Source organism: Bos taurus, chromosome 2, assembly GCF_002263795.3.
Source record: "Bos taurus isolate L1 Dominette 01449 registration number 42190680 breed Hereford chromosome 2, ARS-UCD2.0, whole genome shotgun sequence".
Lineage (NCBI taxonomy): Eukaryota > Metazoa > Chordata > Mammalia > Artiodactyla > Bovidae > Bos > Bos taurus.
The window spans coordinates 122,323,360-122,347,066 of NC_037329.1; the positions used below are offsets into that span (position 1 = coordinate 122,323,360).

The 23,707-nt window shown below is 40.4% G+C and overlaps 1 protein-coding gene across 4 annotated transcripts in view; it reads right to left on the reverse strand.

Moving 5' to 3' along the window:
* The window catches only part of ZCCHC17 (zinc finger CCHC-type containing 17), a 51,607-nt gene extending 28,024 nt beyond the window's left edge, over nt 1-23,583 (reverse strand). The window contains exons 1-4 of one of the 4 annotated variants that reach the window (XM_024976586.2): nt 23,524-23,583; nt 15,222-15,322; nt 14,901-15,021; nt 6,103-6,160 (exon numbers count right to left, since the gene is read on the reverse strand). In XM_024976586.2, the coding sequence (XP_024832354.1) occupies nt 6,103-6,160; nt 14,901-14,966 (124 nt within the window). In that variant the 5' untranslated portion in view covers nt 14,967-15,021; nt 15,222-15,322; nt 23,524-23,583. 4 annotated transcript variants of the gene reach the window in all.
* Between the last annotated feature and the right edge of the window lie 124 nt (nt 23,584-23,707).

The window sequence follows — 23,707 nt, forward strand, 5'->3', positions numbered from 1 at the left end:
AGATCAGAGGAGGGGTATGAATTGAAAATAAAGTGTAGGAGTCTTCAGCGTACAGATGCTTATATACCAAAATACATTAATCAGACTGTCAATTTAGTGATTGGTTCAGAGATACACACAATTCACCAAGTTATTAACTTACAGTGGAAGATATACTTTTCTTATACCTGGAAGGTTCCAAGTCCTTATTTGGGAAAACTACTCACTGACCCCAGTATCATATACCTAAAAATCAGATTAATGATTGGAAATTGCTTCAACACAGAATAAGAACAAAAGGGAAACAAATGTTTTGAGAGGTGTTTCCTGTCCATGAAGGTTTGATGGACTTCCTCATAAGAGAATCCATCTCTCTAGTTCCTATCATCAGATTCATTTCTTCCTTAATAAGGTAAGATAAACACTGCCAACTTCAGGCTCTCAGGCTTTCTTTTACTATGTTCCAGAGATTGATATCTACTCATATAATCTCTTCCTAGTAGAAAGATACAATCAGATTTCAGTCTACTAAACTGCAATTTCATTCCAACTCTTTTTCCCTGGAATTAAACTCAGATTACCTTGTTGAAGTCTTAAATGTTCCCATCTCTTCAGTCACAGATTTACAGGCAATTACCTGGTATATTTCTATCTGTGGCTAATCCTATACTCTGTATAGGGGATTCATCATTAGTTTAATTCTCAGCCTGAATTCTTGGGAAGTATTTCACTGTTAACCACACACACCACCAATAGTTGGATTAAGTATATATGGTAGAAAACCAAAATAAAACATGAGGCTCCCTCAGTTCATACTGGATACCTCACTAGATCCATTTAATCCTTCCTTACATTAGCCCTTTGACATAGACTCACATGAGGAAATAGTCTAGAAGTAAATTGTCCAAAGTGACAGAGCTGATAAAGAAATGCACTTCAAATGTCTTTGACATCATATTGATACTTCTCCATTATTTTCTATATTATCAATCTGTTATCTTTTCAATTAAAAAGAGAAAGATGACCTGCAACAGTAGAAACACATCTAATTCTTTTCTAGCAAAGGCTCTAAAACAGAAATCAACACAAATGCTTTGCTCATTGTGTTACATGGAGGAAGCAGTCTGTATCTGGATCTCTGACATTAAGTCATAAATGCCCAAAGGGCATATCAAGTCCATCACAATATTCAATAAACCCAATATGATACTTAAACAGAATGACTCCCAACTGAGTGTCTGCTGGTAAAAGAAAAAAAATTCTGACAATTTAGAAAGAGCTAGAATCTTAACTGCCACATGAAAAAAACAGAATTAGCCTATTACAGTTCCCTTAAAAATATTCCCCCAACTGTTTTAGGTTCACCATTAATTTTACAAACTTCACTGACAATAAAGGAAAAACGTAAAAATTACAAACCATTAGAGGTCAGCTGCAGCCAAAAAACATCAAAATAAGGTCTCCTTTACCTCTGGGACATATGAATTTCCTCTCTAGACTTTTCAAGTTAAATTACTGAGCTGGTCAAAAAGTTCGTTTGGGTTTTGTTACGGAAAAACCCAGAATGAACTTTTTTGGCTAACTGAGTATCTTCAATCAGCGATTTATAACAATAATGTAGGCACATAAATTAAAGTGCTTGCACATCCTTTATCTTGTGGTATTAGGGATTCATTCAGACATTTACTAAACATCCACTATACTATAAGCAAAAATGGATCCAAGGATGAGTAAGACATGATCTTGTAAGTCAAGAAACTCTAAAAATAACACACATGGCCCCATTTCACAGATAAGGAAACGAAGGCTCAAGGACTCAAGGTTCAAGGCTCAAGCAACCTGCTATAGTCAAGAAGCTAGTAAGTGGCAGAGCTAGGACTAGGATTTATTTTTTTCATTTAATAAAATTCACTGAACATCCATTATATCTCAGGCACTATAGCAGGCCCTGACTCATCCCAGTAGCCTAACTATTACACAGCTCAGTGGATTAACTGAAACTTCACTCATTTTATTATACTACATTGTAATTTGTTTACACCTCTAGACTGTGAACAATCTGAGAGCAGCAGGGACTATGTTTTCTTATCTCTGTTCCCACGTGACACAGTGACCAAAACATAGAACTCAGTAATCATTTGTTAAACCTGAATTCACTGCTAAAAATATTTGCACTTCTACCACAAGCAAGGCACTTTAAAAGTGCAACAGTGAATAATCTCTACTCTCAAAATTTTGTAGTTCAGTGCTGGTGGGAAGAGGATAGTAGAGAAAGAACTTCATAAACATATAGGGCTGCAATGTCCAATACAATAGTCACTAGCTACAGATGTTTAAAGTTTGAATTTAATCAAAACAAACAAAATTTAAAAGTCAGTAGGCTACTGTATTAAACAACAGATGTGGTACAATATAAAAATATATTTGGTTTTTGTCCCTGCTCCCTACACAGAACACTTAAAACTCTTGGAATTTCCCTAGTGATAGTGGTGTCTTTGTAATTCATAAGCCTCTTTTGATCATACTAGAGTTTATGCTAAAGAGGGGACTTTGTTTTGGGGACCCTTGATAATTCCTGGATGGAGCTGTCACCAGAAAGACCAAGTGATGAAAGGATTGGAACTTTCAGCTCCAATGACCTCCAGGAAAGAGAGAGAGGGGCTGGAGACTGAGCCCTATAAAAACCCTTAAAGCATGACAGCCAGAGAGTTTACGGGTTGTTGAACACATCAACTTGTTGGAGGGCAATATGCCAGAGGACATGGAAGCTCTGTGTACTCCCCACTCCTGTATCTTGCCCTGTGCATCTCTTCCGTTTGGCTGTTCCTGCTTGCATCCTTTATAATACACTGGCAAACAAAAGGAAAGTGTTTTCCTGAGATCTGTGAGCCATTTTAGCAAATTATCAAACTCACAGAGGGGAGGTCGAGAGAACTCCTGATTCATAGCAAAGTATTGACTGGAGACATATTTAATATGTTTTTTGTTACCCAAACATTATTGACCAGAAACGTTTCAATTCTCCAACCAGTTGGTGCCTGGAGAACTGGTGAACTGGCTGGTGTTACACAGCACATCAGATAAAGAACATTTCCATCACTGTGGAAAGTTCTATCAGACAATACTATAAGAGGGGAAAGAAAATCTAGTTTAGATCTGAATACTAGGAACCAGTCTTTAACTCAGTAGTGATTTAAAAATTCTGAAAACAGAAATCTGAGAAAAATAACTCAAATTAGAGTCTACCTTCCTGACAGATGTTAAGATCTAGAGATCATTTATTTCATAACTCAGCCCTCTCAGGACTGGACTTAATAATCTTCTTCCATTTAAGGGCAGAGAAGCTAAAGTACACTGTGGAAAAGTCAACTGCTCAAGTTACCAAATAAACCTACAGAAGTGCCCAGGATTAGAACTCATGGAGTTTCCATCTAACGATTTGGCTCCCTGAGCTCTCCCTTCAAGCTTATCTCAGCACAGTTGTTAGACTGACAGATTCACTTGTAAACTGGCAGCTACGATCAGAGGCATCATCTGACAGGGTATGGATATAAGTGAGTTGAGGACTAACTGCTGGAAGCTGGCAGGCTTTTAATCCTCACACAGTCACCAAAGTGTCACATAAATGCTCAAGTAAGGATGGGACTTTCAGGTACTGGTGGCTATGGCAAGTACACTGACAAGAAAATCTGTCTTCAGATCTAAAGAGGTGCATACCATACAGGGATGAGGATTAGTTTCATGTCATTAAATCTTAGCCAACATGAAAGGAGAAATTTTATTACAGATTGCTGATTGCTAGCTTGGAAACTGGAGAAGGCAATGGCAACCCACTCCAGTACTCTGGCCTGGAAAATCCCATGGATGGAGGAGCCTGGTAGGCTGCAGTCCATGGGGTTGCGAAGAGTTGGACACGACTGAGCAACTTCACTTTCCCTTTTCATTTTCATGCATTGGAGAAGGAAATGGCGACCCACTCCAGTGTTCTTGCCTGGAGAATCCCAGGGAGGGGGGATCCTGGTGGGCTGCCATCACACAGAGTCAGACACGACTGAAGCGACTTAGCAGCAGCAGCTTGGAAACTACCAGTAAGCTATTTCTAATTAGCTAAGATGCAATTTGCAGCAGAGTAGTCTCCAAAGCTAAAGGCAAGGTCAGCTTTTGTAAAACAACAAAAAAAAATTTTTTAACTACAAATAGCAAAAGTTCCTTTAAAAAAAATAATTTTATAGTATAGTTGATTTAGAAAGTTGTGTTTAATTTCTGCTGTACACAAACTGTGAAAGCTCTCTTTCCATCTCTCCTTTAGCAAACCAAGCTCCCCAGTGGTGACCATGGCTAATTTGTTGACTATTCTTTCAGACTTTCTTCTAAGTATACACAATGACATTTAAAATACATAAGTATATGTTGTTGTTCGTAAGTCACTAAGTTGTGTCCGACTCTTTTGTGATCCCATGGACCTTAGCCCAGCAGGCTCCTCTGTGCATGGGATTCTCCAGGCAAGAATACTGGAGTGGGTTGACATTTCCTCCTCCAGGGGATCTTCCTGACCCAGGGACGGAACACAGCACTTGCATTAGCAGGTGGATTCTTTACCACTGAGTTACCTCAGAAGCCATAGGCATATGTGAACATGCCTTAAAAGGGGGAGAGGGAGATAAGCAATTTGGAGCGATTGATAATAGGTTATTGTCACATAAGCATGCTGATGCTCAGTCGTGTCCAACTCTTTGCAACCCCATGAACTGTAGCCCACCAGGCTCCTCTGTCTATGAGATTTCCCAGGCAAGACTACTGGAGTGGGTTGACATTTTCTCCTCCAAGGGATCTTCCCAACCCAGGGATTGAACCTGGCAGATTCTTTACCACTGTACCACCTGGGAAGCCCAATAATAGGTACAGAGTTTCTTTTGTATGACAAATATGATATTAAACTAGATTGTGGTGATGGCTGCAAAATTCTGTGCCTATACTAAAAACTACTGAACTGTGCACTCTGAATGAAATGTAGATCTGTGAATTATATCTTAATAAAACTGTTAAAAATGTTATATAAATGGAACCATAAAACAGGTCATCTTTCAGGATTAGTTTTTTTCACACAGTATAATTCTCTGGAAATGAATCTAGATCATTGCGTATTTTGATACTTGATTCTCATTCCTTTGTATTGCAGAGCAGTATCCCATTGTATGGATATATCACAGTTATATTTTTAATCACTATCGAGAATGAGCATCTTCTAAGATATTTATTGTTCAACTGCTGTTTTTTCTCCTATGAATTATCCTTTCATATCCTTGGCCCCATTCCTACTTTCCTCTTTTCTATTAGTCCTGTGTCATATGGACTGCAAATTCTTTTTTCTCATTTAACTTTGCTTATGATGATGTTTGCAATTATGTTTTTTACTTTTATGTAGTCAAATATACTTCTAGATTGACTTTTATGTAGTCAAATACTCTTCTATATTTTCTCTTAATAATATATCTATGTACATCTTTTACATTAAGATCTTTAATACATCTGCATCAGGAGGCCTGGGTTCTAGTCCTGACCATGCTATAACCTAGCTCAAACATTCTGAGCAGGTCACCAGTCTATGGAATCTACTTAACACGATTATTTGGAGAAACAAATAAGACATAGATACAAAAATGATTCTCTAAAAATGTTCAATAGATCTATCAATTATGAAGAAAATTTAAAGCATTTGATGTATATAAATTTGTACTGGTTACAATACTATTTCCTTTCCCTGTGCCACATACTAGAAAACTCACAATGCTGGTCTCAGAGAATAAGTAGCTTGCTCTCCCCCAAATCCTAAGTCCAAAGAGGTCAAGTGACTCAACCAGGATCACAGGAGAAATTTAGGGAAGAGTTACTTCTAGAAGTGAACACAAATGGTTATGCCCCCTGCCCTCCCCAGAAGTCAGAAAAACACCATTCTTCAGAGTTAAGGCTTCCTAAAAGTGAACTTTAATCAACTGTCTGTATTTGTATCTTTACACTAGAAACAAAAACAAACTACTATCTGAAAAAATTAGAGCTTATAATTAGAGGTGAAAGTAGACAGAGCCAAATGAGAGTGCTGAATTTCAAGTTATTGGTTCCCACCTTGCTTCCGACAGCCTGGGATTTTGATAAAGGCTCCATAGTCCGTGACCATAGCAACCTATAAAAACACAAAAAAAGAATCTTTATCACACAAATGAGCTCTCTCCTGTAGAATTTAACCTCATCTCTTTGAATTTCCACTTGGTACTGACTGCCTGTGTCTGTTGCAAAACTGCCTAAAAGTGATATTCTGTCAAACATTCTTTCTGTTCTTTTTGAGATTTAAACTGACAGGTATGTATGATTCTAGTAAAAACACTGGTGAGACTGGAGTTATGTCAGATGATATGATGGTACTTGTTGTTCAGTCACTAAGTCATGTCCAACTCTTTGCGAGGCTTCTCTGTCCTTCACTATCTCCCTGAGTTTGCTCAAATTCATGTCCATTGAGTTTGTAATACCATCCAACCATCCCATCCTCTATCGTCCCCTTTTCCTCCTGCCCTCAATCTTCCCCAGCATCAGGGTCTTTTCCAGTGGGTCGGTTCATTGCAAGTACTGAAGCTTCAACTTCAAAATCAGTCCTTCCAGTGAAGGTTCATGGTTGATTTCCTTTAGGATTGACCGGTTTGATCTCCTTGCTCTCCGAGGGACTCTCAGGAGTCTTCTCCAACACCACAATTTGAAAGCATCAATTCTTTGGCTCTCAGCCTTCTTTATGGTCCAAGTCTCACATCCGTATAAAGTTATAGGTTATATTTCCTGGAACAGAGGTCCCCGATCCAAATAGAGAAGTTTAATAATTTGGGATGAATCATGTGAGGCATCTCTTTTTCCTAAACTTTGAACCAGTAAGACCATATAGCTTGCTCTGCTGCTGCTGCTGCTGCTGCTAAGTCGCTTCAGTCATGTCCGACTCTGTGCTCTATTTCACTCCAACCCGGAGTCTTGGGTTTTATCAAGACAATTTTTAAAAAAGTCATTACACAGACAACAACTGACAGAACTTGAAAAGATATAATCAGACAAAGAGTTGTCTTTTGCAGAGTCGACCTAAAATGGAGAAGTAAGAGGCTTGATGTTAGTTACTCAGTCATGTTCCATTCTTTGTGACTCCATGGTCTATCACCAAAATTGATGCTTTCAAACTGTGGTGCTGAAGAAGACTCTTGAGAGTCCCTTAGACAGCAGGGAGATCAAACCAGTCAATCCTAAAGGAAATCAACCCTGATTATTCATTTGAAGGACTGATGCTGAAGTTAAACAGCCAACTCATTAGCAAAGACCCTGATGCTAGAAAACACTGGGGGCAAGAGGAGAAGGGGGCGACAGAGAATGAGATGATTGGATGGCATCACTGACCCAATGGACATGAGTTTGAGCAAACTCAGGGAGATAGTGAAGGACACGGAAGTCTGGTGCGTGGTGCAGTTCATGGGGTAGCAAAGAGTTAGACACAACTTAGCGACTGAATAACAACAACAAAAGAGGCTTGATGGATTTATGTAATATGCAGGCCATAGGTAACAGAAACATAAGGCCCAAAAGCCTTGTCAAAGAAATCATCATCTCAGACTCTACCTCCACTGCTTTCCTCCCCTCTATCCTCTATCCCCCTGCTTCCAATTGTGGATTGGGATTAAAGTTGCCACTATATACTGTATTTATCACTAAATTCATTATTATTTATAAAATATTCAATACAATGTTACACACATAAACTTTGTTCTTTCCAGTGACTTTAAACTTGGTTGTTTCATCTTGGGCAATCACTGTTTATGCTTAAACATAACTAAAACAAGGGGAAGGAAGAAGGGAAAGGGGAAGATAATTTTTGCTGCACCTCTATTCACTAACATATACTAAATACTCACTACATGCAAAACACTATTCAAAGTGCTTTACATAATCCTCATGACACCATATAATGTTGGATGGACTATTATTACTCTCATTTGATGGATGACAAAACTGATGCATGGAGAGACCAAGTGTTCGAATATACAATGTTCAAAGCTAATAAGTAGCAGAGCTGTAATTTGAATCCAGGGAGTTCTTAATGACACTACAGCTGCTCATGGGTTCCCTTTAACTATAAAACTGTTAACAGCCAAAAGCAATGTGACATTTGTTATCTTATCTGCTCCTGGAACAATCTTAGGAGTATATATAGTGGGCCCCCATGTTCCAGATGAGGCAAAACAGTTTAGATAAAGGAAGAGCCCAGGCTTTGAAATGAAAGATGTAGCTTCTAATCCCAGCTCTGCCACTTCTTACTTGTGGAATCTTGAACACAACTTGCTTTCCCATTTGTACTCACTTTGCTGCTGCAAATAACAAATCAGGTACTAGTACCCGGCATCCAAAGTACATTCAATAAATTGTAGCTTTCTATTAATTTAAAGTCCAAAACACTGAAGCACAAAAATGTGAGTGACTACTGGAACCGCAAAACAATTACCTTAGATACAGTAGGCACAGAACCTAGATCCTTTGACTCGTCGTAATCCAGTGCCTCATAGTTCACCAAATATTATCACTACTCACTTCAATGTTAGGATAGAAATAGATAAAAACTTCCACTCTCCTCATTCTTAAATGGGCACTTAAACTAACTGTCCAAGATATAGCATTAAGAATGGGTTAAGAACCAATATTTCTAAACTCCTGTTTTAAAATGACGAATATACTATGTTGGTGTAGAAACCAGGTATTCTCAAAGAAACAGGTCAATGAGGCAGATACTGTACTTAAAATCAAGGCAAGGTGGACTTAAGAGATTAGCTGATCCAATCCTGCCATTTTTCAAATGAAGAAAGTGAAGACCAGAGACATGAAGTACTTATCCAAGTTCACAAAGCACGTTGTTCTTTGTAAAAAGGGCTGCATGGATAAAGAAGATAAAACTTAATATTTTTAGCTACAATAAAAGAAAATCCCTTCTTCTTTCTGGACCAACTAAAGGCACCCTGGCTTTTGCCCCAGGGTTCTAGATAGAGGGCTGAAATGATTCATATTGTGTAACATCATTATTTAAGGGCATAATTATCTAAACAACTTAAAAGCAGTATCTGGAAACTGAAGCCCAAATCACCTTACTGCTGTAAAAACAGTATCACCTTTCAGTCCTGAAACTTCACTGTCACATTATGATCTTTTGTGGAAATATCATAACAGATCTTAATTTGGCCTATCCCAAAAGAGAAGGTTAATGTGCTCCAGAATGGATGCACTCAACTGTTTAGTTAGGAAAACACATTCCTGCCCATTTCTAACACCAGGTGCTTCCATCACTGTGTCTCTTAGGGTGCACTCAGACTTGAAATTAACAGAATGGCACCTGCCTTAGATGATTACACAGTCTGCCTGGTGTCCCAAGAACAATTAATCAAACAGCTCAGGGGAGAAAATTCAGTAATTATCTCAACTGAACTCAGGGCTTGGGTAAAATGAATTTATTGTTTTCAGATTAGACATTGCATCAGCCTTAAAAGTAGTTATCCCCATAATGTGAACAAGGACTCTGAGGCTCAGAGACATAAGTTATCTGTCTAAAGTCACAAAGTTAGAAAGTATCAGGACCAAGTACAGAAGTTCTCTGACTTCTAGTCCAATGTTATTTTCAATTTACCAACACCAATCTTGCTTCAGCATTTCTTTGGTTATGGCTGGGTTAAGCCAAATTCCAAATCTCTTTGCTATGCTTGTATCCGCTACTATGCTTAATGGACTCTGGCACCAAGATGCCTCTCAGAGGACAAGAGAAGGATGAATATTAGCTTGTCAGCAATCTTGTCAATGGGCCCCCCAACTATGCTGAGCCTGCTAAAAGAATCGCTAGAATATGGGGCACACCACCAGTTTCTTCAAAGGGAACTGATCCTAAAATGCTTAGATTCAAATTTAACGCAAACATTTATTTACCAAGCACTTGTATGCAAGATACAACATCAGGCACTATGAAATAAAAACAACATAAAAAAAAGAGATGCTCAGCCTATTTTTTAAAAAATTTGAATTAGTTACCAAGATACATGAGATAAACATAGCCTCTGCTCTCCAGTAATACACATTCTTGTGGAGAAGACAGACATATACACAAGAAACCATAGTACAAGATAGACTATAAATGTCATGATAGAGGTACAAACAGAGGATGGAAGAACAACTAAGTTTGCCATCTACCTTCCTCCTATACCACCCAATTCAACAAGAGTTCTCTTATGGACCTTTAGGTTCCACCACACATTGATGAACAACTGAACAAACCCAGCTGCAGATTTGGAGAACTTGATTTAGAACTTGCCATTTATTAACCATCAGGGCAATTATTTAACTTCTAAGAAGTGTCATTATCCATAAAATGGGATTAACAATTTCTTCAAAGAAAGTCAATGACACATAATGTGTGAAAGTGCTGACATACACCGGGTTTACAAATTTTTTTTGAATTTTAATGTAAATTCTGCTGCTGCTAAGTCGCTTCAGTCGTGTCCGACTCTGTGCGACCCCACAGACGGCAGCCCACCAGGTTCCACCATCCCTGGGATTCTCAAGGCAAGAACACTGGAGTGGGTTGCCATTTCCTTCTCCAGGGCATGAAAGTGAAAAGTGAAAGTGAAATCGCTCAGTTGTGTCCGACTCTTCGTGACCCCATGGACTGCAGCCCACCAGGCTCCTCCATCCATGAGATTTTCCAGGCAAGAGTACTGGAGTGGGGTGCCATTGCCTTCTCCGTTATTTACATTAATGGAAATACTTCTTTATAAATATTAGGCACTCAATAAATGTTTGCTGGATAAATATTCTGAAGTTTCTTCTTTTTAATTTATCATGAAATTGCTCTTTCTCTAATACCAGTCACTTCTAGGCATTTTTCAAAATGTGTTCCTGAAATATTAGAACTATAGTTCTAGTATTATAACTATAAAGTTCTTTCTGAACACTACTCTAGCCCATTCATCCTTGACCAATAAAATATAAAACCTACACTAATTCAAGCCTCATCTCATATAAAAAGATTAAGGTTAGAAGACACTTTATTACAAATCTGAGTCAGTTTGTAGAAAGAGCTCTTCTCCCTTTTGTGCAATACCTCACAAGTGAGGCCTTCATTATCAGAAAAATCAGTTTTATCTCCTGAGCTACAATTTCTTCTTTTTGAGCTCTAGTATCTCACTGACATCTGGGGATACCATATGCCCTAAAGAAAAAGGACAGAGGTTCTGAAGAGCAGTTGCTTGCTATTTATCAGAATGTTATCATCCTTTCTACCTTGACTTGTACATTACAAGTTGGAATCCACTTAATAGAAGTCTAGAACCACATTTATCTATAATCAACCAATAGTCACAAAGTCTGTCTTCAAAGGCCTCACATTATTAGGTGGTAAAACTTTTGTCAACTATCATAAAGAAAGTATGAATGCCATAAGAATGACATAGTTAAAATAGGTACTCATAAGACACTGAAAACAATCTCGTTTGCTTTATAAAAAGGGAGATAACATTAATGAATCGCTGTATCTCAGGCATTGTGTTTTCATACATGATAGTTTATTTAACTATCACAATCCTATGAAAGTTGTTTTTATCTCCATCTAACAAATGAGAAAACTGAGGCTCAAAGAAATTAAGTGACAACCTCAAAGATTACATAGTAAGTAAAAGAGGTAGGACTGGAATCCAGGTTTTGTATGGTTCCAAAGCCTCTGCTCTCTAAACAAATACAATGCCTTCTCCCTCAAAGGTTGATCATTCATTCAGTCATCAAGGTGTATTGAGCACCTTCCATTTTCTACTCACCTACCTGAGACTACACAACAGTGAACAGAACAAGCAGGGCCCTGACTTCATGGAGCTTAGCATCCTCTAAGGAATGTGAAGTCAAGTGGGCCTTAGAAAGCATCACTATGAACAAAGCCAGTGGAGGTGATGGAATTCCAGTTGAGCTATTTCAAATCCTGAAAGATGATGCTGTGAAAGTGCTGCACTCAATATGCCAGCAAATTTGGAAAACTCAGCAGTGGCCACAGGACTGGAAAAGGTCAGTTTTTATTCCAATCCCAAAGAAAGGCAATGCCAAAGAGTGCTCAAACTACCGCACAATTGCACTCATCTCACACGCTAGGAAAGTAATGCTAAAAATTCTCCAAGCCAGGTTTTAGCAATACGTGAACCGTGAACTTCCAGATGTTCAAGCTGGTTTTAGAAAAGGCAGAGGAACCAGAGATCAAATTGCCAACATCCGCTGGATCATGGAAAAAGCAAGAGAGTTCCAGAAAAACATCTATTTCTGCTTTATTGACTATGCCAAAGCCTTTGATTGTGTAGATCACAATAAACTGTGGAAAATTCTGAAAGACATGGAAATACCAGACCACCTGACCTGACCTGCCTCTTGAGAAATCTGTATGCAGGTCAGGAAGCAACAGTTAGAACTGGACATGGAACAACAGACTGGTTCCAAATAGGAAAAGGAGTACGTCACGGCTGTATATTGTCACCCTGCTTATTTAACTTCTATGCAGAGTACATCACGAGAAACGCTGGGCTGGAAGAAGCATAAGCTGGCATCAAGATTGCTGGGAGAAATATCAATAACCTCAGATATGCAGATGACACCACCCTTATGGCAGAAAATGAAGAGGAACTCAAAAGCCTCTTGATGAAAGTAAAAGAGGACAGTGAAAAAGTTGGCTTAAAGCTCAACATTCAGAAAACTAAGATCATGGCATCTGGTCCCATCACTTCATGGGAAATAGATGGGGAAACAGTGGAAACTGTGTCAGACTTTATTTTTGGGGGGAGCTCCAAAATCACTGCAGATGGTGACTGCAGCCATGAAATTAAAAGACGCTTACTCCTTGGAAGGAAAGTTATGACCAACCTAGACAGCATGTTAAAATGCAGAGACATTACTTTGCCAACAAAGGTCCGTCTAGTCAAGGCTATGGTTTTTCCAGTGGTCCTATATGGATGTGAGAGTTGGACTGTGAAGAAAGCTAAGCACTGAAGAATTGATGCTTTTGAACTGTGGTGTTGGCAAAGACTCTTGAGAGTCCCTTGGACTACAAGGAGGTCCAACCAGTCCATCCTAAAGGAGATCAGTCCTGGGTGTTCATTGGAAGGACTGATGCTAAAGCTGAAACTCCAATAATTTGGCCACCTCATGCAAAGAGTTGACTCATTGGAAAAGACCCTGATGCTGGGAGGGATTGGAGGCAGGAGGAGAAGGGGACGACAGAAGATGAGATGGCTGGATGGCATCACGGACTCAATGGACACGAGTTTGAATAGACTCCGGGAGTTGTGATGGACAGGGAGACCTGGCGTGCTGCGATTCATGGGGTCGCAAAGAGTCGGACACGACTGAGCAACTGAACTGAACTGGATGAAGACAGACTTTACACAAGTACAAAATAAATATAAGGCAAGCCATTTATTTATGGTGGGAAAAAGATCTCTGAAGAGATGACATTTGGGCTGAGACCTAAAAAATGAGGAGTTGGTGAGAAAGCAGGATGGTTAGAGACAACTGCATGTACAAAAGTCCTGAGAAGGAAGCAGGCTTTAAGAATATTTGAAGCTATAAGGAGACCAGAGTGACTAGACAAACAGTTGTTGTTGTTTTAGTCACGAATTTATGTCTTGACTCTTTTGCAACCCATGGACTGTAGCCAGCCAGCCTCCTCTGTCCATGGGATTTCCCAGGCAAGAATACTGGAGTGGGTTGCCATTTCTTTCTCCAGGGTATTCCCAACCCAGGGATTGAATCCGAGTTTCAAATCCCATGGACAGAAGAGCCTAGGGGACTGCAGTCCATGGGGTCACAAAAAAGTTTGATACAACTTAGTGATTAAACAACAACAACAACAAGACAATGAATAGAGTAGAACAAAACGACACTGCCAGAGTAAGCAGAAGCCAAGTTGGCTAAGGGTCATAAAAACAAATTTGGATATATTCAACTGTAATGAGAAACCGAGAAGAGCTTCAAGAAAGCAGCTTGGTCCAATCTGCTTTTAAAATGACATTCTGGGCAATTTCCTGGTGGTCCAGTGGTTAGGACTCTAGGCTTTCACTCCCAAGGGCTCAGGTTCAATCCCTTGTCCGGGAATTATGATCCTGTAAGCTGTGCATTGTGGCCAACTAAATAAATAAAACGTTATTCTGGTTACAATGTGGAAAAACAGATTGGAAGGGAAGTACAAAAGAAGTAGAGAACCCAGGAAGGGCTAGGAAGAGATGGAAAACTTAAACTAATGGGGTGCCATAAGGTGTCCGTATAGACACCAAAGACATATTTGGGAGGTAGAAAGATAGGACTTGCTAAAGACTGGGGAGAGAGGGAAAAAAAGATCAAATCAAGTAAAGAAATCAAGGATGTTGCCTGAATTTCTAGCGTGGGTACCTGAATGAATAATGGGTGCTTTTGCTGAGATGGGAAAAATGAAAGAACAGATTTCTTGAGAACATAAAAAATTCAGTTTAAAACATAAATTAGAGGGAGTTCCCAGTAGTCTAGTGGTTAGCATTCCAGGCTTTCACTGCAGTGGCCCAGGCTCAATCCCTAGTTGAGGAACGGAGATTCCACAAGCCATGAAGCATGACCAAAAAAAAATTCCCTTAAATCAGAGATGCTATGAGGTATCCAAATGAAGATGTGTCAAGTCTGCAGTTAGAAGTCTGGAGCTTAGAGGAGGTACATGTGGGAGTCAGATGTTCTACTAGTACTCCCCATTTAAACTGTAACATTCAAGGCATTCTCAAGTATTCAGGAGCTCCAAACCCCGCAGCTTTTCACCCTTAATTTATGCTTAATGTAAATGGTAGGATTTCAAAGACAAAAGAATATACCTCTCCTTGGAAAATAGTATAGAGAGCAGGCAAGTTCTCCATGGTCTCCGGTCTTCCTGAATTCATCCTTAATGCTCTATGGTTCCTCCATTTCTCTTCTGCTAAAGCTAATTGAAGTGTTCTGTCACAAAGAAATAAAACAAGCAACAATTAGAGACATATCCGTATAAACAAAAAAGTGTTGCTGATCTACACGTTCTCCCTACAGAATAATATCATTAGAGTTAACACCATGTACTTTTATTCAAACCTCTTTTGTCCACTGTAATTATGAGGAGTTTTGGAAACCTTGATCTTACTCCTTTTCAATTTGATACTTACCCAAGGCAATTAGCCTATTGTTTTTTGTTTTTTAATTGTTATTACTGCTATTCTTTTGCCAAGCGAAGGCTTTTGGTGGGGGAGGGAAGCAATGAATGGACCTGTAAAAAAAAAGGAATAATAATAGTAATAAGAGCTAACGTTTATCAAGCACTTACTATGTTCAGGCTCTGTGCACATCCAATATCTCATTTAATCCTCAAAATTTTCAAGATGTAGGTTCAATTAATTATCATATACATGAATAAGATAACCAAGGCTTCCAGAGGTCAACTTAATAGGTCTATGTCAAAAACCCAGAAAATGGTGGAGTTAAATTTTGCCTGACATCACAGTCCATGCTTTTAACAATGATGCTGTGCTGTGCTCAGTCATTCAGTTGTGTCCGACTCTTTGTGACCTCATGGGCTGTAGCCCACCAGGCTCCTTGCCCATGGAATTTTCCAGGCAAGAATACTGGAGCAGGTTGCCATTTCTTACTCCAAGGGATCTTCTCGACCCAGGGATCAAACCTGTGTCTCTTGCATTGACAGGCAGATTCCTTACCACGGTACCACCTGGAGAGCCCTTTTAAAAATGACACTAGGCACTGAAATGACTTCAAAAAGAGAGTATAGCTTACTTTTTTTCCCTAATGAAATTAAAAACATGCATGCTCATTTTAAAAGTTCATATAACACATTAATAATGAAGAAAAGAAAATCATCTTTAATTCTGCCTGATTTATATCCTTTCAGACTTTTTATATCTACAAGTGGGTTTTTTAATGGAATCATGAAACCATTAATTAATCTTAATTAGTAGCCATTTTCTTCTATATTTTAATAATTCATACACAAATACACACATCTTTTTTAAATGCCTATATAATAATCCCATTGCTGGATGCACTGAACTTATTTAATTATTTATGAATCATGTTAAAGCGCAGATTGCAATTCAGTAGGTCTAGGGTGGTGCCCAAGAAAGGGCATTTCTAACAAGCTCCCCGGGTGATACTGATGCTGCCAGAGTATCAAGTCTCAGAACTCTGAAGTTGGAAGAGACCTTAGAGGTACTCTTGCTCAGCTTTCTGGTTTCAAACAGAGAAGAAACCAGCAACCTAGTGGCTCTTAACCATGGCTCTTTCAGGATAATTCGCTGCTGTGCCGTGTGCTGTGCTAAGTTGCTTCAATGGTAAGTCGGACTCTCTGAGACCCCATGGACTATAGCCCACCAGGCTCCTCTGTCCATGGGATTCTCCAGGCAAGAATACTAGAATGGACTGCCATGTCCTCCTCCTGGGGATATTCCCAACCCAGGGATCGAACTCGCGTCTCTTAGGTCTCCTGCATTGGTGAGGAGGTTCTTCACCATTCGCACCATCTAAGAAGCCCACAATACAGTATGATCAGTGCTTTAAAAAAAAACAAAGTGATTAGGTTCAAAGTATTAAGAAAACAAAGAGGCCACAAAGACTTGGACACGACTGAGTAATTTCACTCACTTACTCATTAAGAAAACAAAGAGAAGAGAGCCTGGGGGAAACAAGGACATTTGAAAGTTTAAAAGGTGACAAGTGAGTAGAACTTTAAGAATAAATGGAAGTCCTCTAGCAGAGAATACTGTTTGTTGGCTTCATAAGAGTGTCTGATTCTTTGTAACTCCCTATACATTAAGATTGCTGGGAGAAATATCAATAACTTCAGTTATGCAGATGACATCACCCTTATGGCAGAAAGCAAAGAAGAACTAAAGAGCCTCTTGATGAAAGTGAAAGAGGAAAGTGAAAAAGTTGGCTTAAAGCTCAACACTGAGAGAACTAAGATCGTGGCATCCGGTCCCATCACTTCATGGGAAATAGATGGGGAAACAGTGGAAACAGTGCCAGACTTTTTCTGGGCTCCAAAATCACTACAGATGGTGATGGCAGCCATGAAATTAAAAGACGCTTACTCCTTGCAAGGAAAGTTATGATCAACCTAGACAGCATATTAAAAAGCAGAGACGTTACTTTGTCAACAAAGGTCCGTCTAGTCAAGGCTATGGTTTTTCCAGTGATCATGTATGGATGTGAGAGTTGGACTATAAAGAAAGCTGAGTGCCAAAGAATTGATGCTTTAGAACTGCGGTGTTGGAGAAGACTCCTGAGAGTCCCTTGGACTGCAAGGAGATCCAACCAGTCCATACTAAAGGACATCAGTCCTGGGTGTTCATTGGTAGGACTGATGTTGAAGCTGAAACTCCAATACTTTGGCCACCTGATGCGAAGAGCTGACTCATCTGAAAAGACCCTGATGCTGGGAAAGATTGAGGGCAGGAGGAGAAGGGGACGACGGATGATGGGATGGTTGAATGGCATCACTGACTCAATGGACATGGGTTTGGGTGGACTCCAGGAGTTGGTGATGGACAGGGAGGCCTGGCATGCTGCGGTGCACGGGGTTGCAAAGAGTTGGACACGACTGAGCGACTGAACCGGAGAAGGCAATGGCAAGCCACTCCAGTACTCTTGCCTAGAAAATCCCATAGATGGAGGAGCCTGGTAGGCTGCATTCCATGGGGTCGCTATGAGTTGGTCGAGACTGAGCAACTTCACTTTCACTTTCACGCAATGGAGAAGGAAATGGCAACCCACTCCAGTGTTCTTGCCTGGAGAATCCCAGGGACAGCAGAGCCTGGTGGGCTGCCGTCTATGGGGTCGCACAGAGTCCGACACAACTGAAGCGACTTAGCAGTAGCAGCAGCAGAGCAACTGAACTGATAGATTAAGACCTGAAACTCTATTTTCCTTGAGTTTTCATAAGCAAGTACTTCGTCTTCTCCTGAACCCTGAGCACACCCCCATACTTTCAGATGATTACTTCAGGTCCTTCTTTTGGAAACTCTTCCTGATTTACAATGACCATCCATTAACTGAACGGTCTCACTTAAAAATGAAAGAATATTCTGTCAGCCTTCCAAACCCTAGTTCTAAAACATTCCAATACCCAGGAACACGCCTGTCCTTGAATTCCATAAGACAACTCATATCCTTTATAATAAACTTGCCCTTTTTTGTTTAGGTCAGCCAGAGGTGAGTTTTATTACTGATTTGTCAGTTCTTGAGAAATGGCTGATAAACAGCTTACATTTAAGCATCACAGCCTGATTGGATCCTGCCTCTTCCAATTTCCAAGCTATGCAGTCTCATCTCTAGTCCTTCCCTTCCCTCTGCCCAGCTTCCTCACCTCATATCCTAAAACAAAAGTTATTAACCTGAGGCCAATGACTCTATGAAGACACCTCAATTATCCCTTCAACTCTTGGGGCAGTACTGAGGTACAGACTCCATATAGGCATCAGCAGCTAGGACATCTAAATTAAATTCAAACAACCTATTCTATCAACTGTTCTTCTCTAAACAAAAGTCACAGAAAGAGCTATACAATCTTAAGTTATTTTTGACAGATTTTTGCTGTGATAAGAGTATGAACAGCTAAGTTTAAAGCTCTCCTATTTGCTCCTTTTTTAGAACAGTAGCTTGAGAAACCCTATGAAATTCTTCAAGAAACTGGGATGCATTTTTGAGAGAAATCTTATTATACAACAGTAACAGGCTTACAATTTCAAGACTGTAAAGGGTTGCCATTTTTTAAAATGGCATTTAGATTTTTTTCAAATTATATTCTGCAGAAACCTAGGGTTTTATAATGGTTATTCAAAAGGAATCCAAATTGGAAAAGAAGTAGACCTGTCGCTGTTTGCAGATGACATGATACTATACATAGAAAATACCGAAAACACTACCAGAAAACTTACTAGAGCTCATCAATGAATCTGGTAAAGTTGAAAGATACAAAATTAATATAAATACAAACTAATATACAGAAATCTGTTGTATGTCTATACACTAACAATGAAGGATCAGAAAGAGAAATTAAGGAAACAATTCCCTTTACAATCGCATCAAAAATAATAAAATACCTAGGGAAAAATCTACCTAAGGAGGCATGGTAGTTACCGAGAAGCTTCTCAATAACTCAAGTTCATCTTTAAAAAGTCTGTTCTGAGATATCTAGGGGCCTCAAAAAAGTAGGGCCTAGGCCAACCAACCAAAAGAGAGTCTCCATACTGAAGATGAGGGAGCACAAGCAAAAAAAAAATCAGAGTTAGGAGAGGTCCCACCCCAGCAGTTGGGAAGCAAGGAGCCTCGCCCCAGTAACTAAGTAGATGTTGATCATCTTTTTTTAAAAAACAAAAAAATGTTTTATTTATTTAATTTATGACTGGGTCATCCCTGCTGGGTCCGGGCTTTCTTTAGCTGTGGCAGAGGCTTCTCGCTGTGGTGGCTTTTCTATTGTGGAAGACCAGCTCTAGGGTGCTAGGCTTAGCTGCCCCACAGCATTCAGGAATTTAAGTTCCCAGACCAGGGATAGAACCCATGTTCCCTGCATCAACAGGCAAATTCTTAATCAGTGGACTACCAGGGAAGTCCTAAACACTCGATTATTGCTGATTCCTATTGCCCTCCCAGCTTTGGGATGTGTTATGGGAGTGGGGGGCGGTTTACAGGATGGGGCCTACTTTTAACAGTATATTCTGCTTTGATCTGGTTTACCTATCAAGCTTTTATGTAACATTTCATTTGGAAAAAAACATTTCTGTTGCTTTTAAAAAGTTTATAAAACATTGAGATAGATAATAAGACCAAATCTGTGGACTTAAAAGAGCTATTAAATTGACAAGGATTGAGGTACACCATTTGGAGTTGCCTTGCAATAGTTCTAAAGACAGAAAATCTCCCTTAATTGTTTCATTGACTGCTTTAAACAACTATAATAAATAAGGAAGCAATAGGGACCCAGTTATTCGCCACCTCCTTCCCAAAACAAAGGGCAGCAAGAAAAATACAGTGTGAGAATGGAAATGGGGATGGGAGGTGTAGCAGGGGAACGGTAGCCCAGAGTGAAGTTAGAGCCTATGCTGGGTGAAGAGGAAATTTGCGAAGAAGAGCAACCCAGTGCAGGGAGAAGCAGGATGATGAGTATGTCTGCACATTGGGGTAATCCAACGGGAAGTCAGTGCCCAAGGATGGAAGAGCAGGGCATGAGGGTTAGAGGTATTTACATAAGGCGAATTTTCTGATTTTAGAAGTTATATTATAGTTATACAATAGAATGTCCTTGTCTGTAGGAAAACTAATTCATGGGTGATGGGGCAACAGTCAGCAACTTAACTTGCAAGTGATTCATTAAAAAGTGTTTTTTGTACTGTACCTCCATAATTTTGTTAACTTTTCAGGCTTTTTTTCCATGTGCCTGCAATTGGGGAAAAAAATAACCACATCCTCTTCTCCTATCTCTCAAGCAATAAGAAGTTCATAGAATATTAAATTGGAAAGATACTATATGGCCACTTTGGAACTTCATTTCATGTGTCGCCTTACTGATCTGGCTCAAGATTACAAAACCATGAATGATGGAGATGGGATTCAAATCCTATTTACTAATTTTTTTTTCTTTTTTTTTCTAGATTGTGAAATTCTTCTAAGCATGCCCTTGTCTTGCACATCATCATATCCTTCAAATAGTCAGTGCTTACCACAGTATGGAGCACATAGAAAGGCTTAACTGTCAACTGAATTACTGACGTACTTAATTTTACTTGATTTTAAATTGTTAGTTAATTTATCAATTCAGCACCTTCATTGATGTTTATATGTCAGGCTCTGTGTTAGGCACTTCATAAACCTCCTTTCAATCCTTATAACAATTCGACAAAGTAGGTTCTCTGTTTTAAAGGAATGAAGTAACTTGTCCAAAATTCATAGCTAGCATAAGTCACTCAGTCCTATCTGACTCTTTGTGACCCCTGTAAACTGTAGCCTGCCAGGGTTCTCTGTCAATGGCATTCTCCGTGCAAGAATACTGGAGAGGGTTGCCATTTCCTTCTTTAGGGAATCTTCCCGACCCAGGGATCTAACGTAGGTCTCCTGCATTGCAGGTGGATTCTTTACCACCTGAACCACCAGGGAAGCCCCCAAATTCATAGCTTGAAAGACACAAACCTTAGGCCGTGCCAAGAGACACACATACTTGCTACTAAACCATCCTTTTCATCACCATCTCTGTCCTCAGAAACTTCCTAGTCATGTAAGGATAATGGTGACAATTACAATGCAGTATGATCAGTGCTTCAAAAAAGTAATTAGGTTCAAATTATTAAGAAAACAAGAAAGAGAAGAAGGGCCTGGGGGAAACAAGGAAGTTTAAAAGTTGAAATGGTGACAACTGAGTAGACCTTTAGTGATAAATGGAAGTCCTCTAGCAGAGAATACTGTTTGTTGACCTCATAAGCATGCATGCCTGCATACTCAGTTGTGTTCAACTCTCTGCAACCCCAAGGACTACAGCCCACCAGGTTTCTCTTTCCATGGGATTATCCCAGTAAGAATACTGAAAGTTAAAGTCACTCAGTTGTGTCTGACTCTTTGCAACTCCATGGACTATACAGTCCAAAGTGGGTTGCCATTTCCTCCTTCAAGGGGATCTTCCCAATCCAGGGATGGAACCTGCATCTCCTACATTGGCAGGCAGAATCTTTATTGCTAAGCCACTATTTTCTTCCAATCTATCAGCCTTCTCCTTTTTCTTCAGTCCTCCTTATCCAGCTTAGATTCCATAGTCCATCATTCAAACAACAGCCTAACTTCCCTTTAATTCTGTCTTTATAACTCACCTAACCAGCAGCACCTCTACCCTGATGGAGTGCAGCAGATACCAGAACCCATTCTAACTAGGTTAAGCAGAAAGGGATTTACTGCCAGGTATTATGTGACCTACAAAATCACTGGAACGGGTATAAGAAGTATTGGTAGAACTTCCCAGGAACAACTCCTAACCCACAAAACAACAGTTTTTACGATGATAATAAAGTTATGGCTCTCACTACAGAAACTCACAAAACCAAAAAGCCTCTGCTTTATTTACCAGCAAAACGGGACACCTTTCACCCTCCTCCTCTCACTTCTAAATTCAATTTTCATCTTAGGTGCAAAGGAGTCCAGGAAATCTCTGGCTCTCAGTTCCACCAATACCCCAGTCTTCACTGCCAGCAACTCTCAACAAAGTGCTCTTTCTGCATCTATTCATACTACTAAACCTGAGGCATCAAGCTGCCTTCCCCAAGCCACCACCCCCTCCACCCAGCAAACACACACACACACACACACACACAACCCTGTGATTGCCCATTAATCTTAAAGTAAAAGCTACAAAGTCTGGCCTCTACCCGCCTCCAGCTTCATCTTGTACCACACTCCCCTTCACTCTCTGTGCTGGCCACAACGGCCTCTTTGTGCCTTTTACTCATTTTCCTCGCATTTGCCACAGGACTTCTGCACATGCTGTTCTAGATGGAACATTCTGCCTTCCTCCCTTCACCCAACTAATTATAATTCTTCCCCCGAGGCTATCAGTTCAGGCATATTTTCCTCAGAGAAGCGTTCCTGTTTATTCAGGCACCCATAACACCACGTACCTCTCCTAGGTAGCACACACTTCCGTACTTCCCATTTCCTAGTGAGATCACTGGTGAGCATTTATTTCCTCCCAATCCCAGACTTAAAGCTCTGAAGTCAGGGACCATGTTTGGTTCACAATGTCTCCCCAGTGCTCTGTATTATAAATATTAGTTGGACGACTGAGAAGAAGGCCTAGGTCATAGGTCTGAGTCCGAATTTCTCAACAAAATTGTACTCTGGAGGCCAAGAGTCGGACATTTCCTTCATCTCTATCTTTATGGGGGGCACTGAGGAGGCGCTAGTAAAGGCTGCGGAATCATGGCAGTGACAAGTCCGCCTCTTCAGTCAGAGAGGGCCCTGATGGAGGCCAGGAGATGGGCCTTTTCTCCCTGGGATCCGCCTGGGCCAGGGCTCTGCACGGAAGGCACTGTTGAAGAAGTCAGCCATTGAGGGCCCCAGGCTGGTGCAGAGGCTCCCAAAACTCTGCTCCAGGCTAGAAAGGGAACCCAGGCTATGTGCTAAGTCGCTTCAGTCGTGTCTGACTCTGCGACGCCGTGGACTGTAGCCCGCCAGACTCCTCTGTCCGTGAGACTCTCCAGGCAAAAACACTGGAGTGGGTTGCCATGCACTTCCGCAGAGGATCTTCCCCACCCAGGGATCGAACCCGCGTCTCTTAGGCTTGGAACCCAGGATACTACACACCAGAGCTGGGAACACGGGGCCCCCCTTTGCCTGCAGCTGAGAAGAGCCAGCCTCAGACCACACAACGGAGGCGCCGCCTCCAGATCCCACAGCCACCCGCCCCCCGACCTTCCTTACACTTACTCGTTGTCAGCTTCTGGTCTTCCCCTCGCAGCATTGCGCGAAACACCAAAACCCAGTCAGTGAGCGTCCACCCACAAGACACAGCGCGCCTAGGCGGGACTCCAGCTCCATCCACCAATCCTGAATTCGTACTCCAGTGATGTCAGAAAGAACTGGCCAATAACAGGAAAGTTCTCAG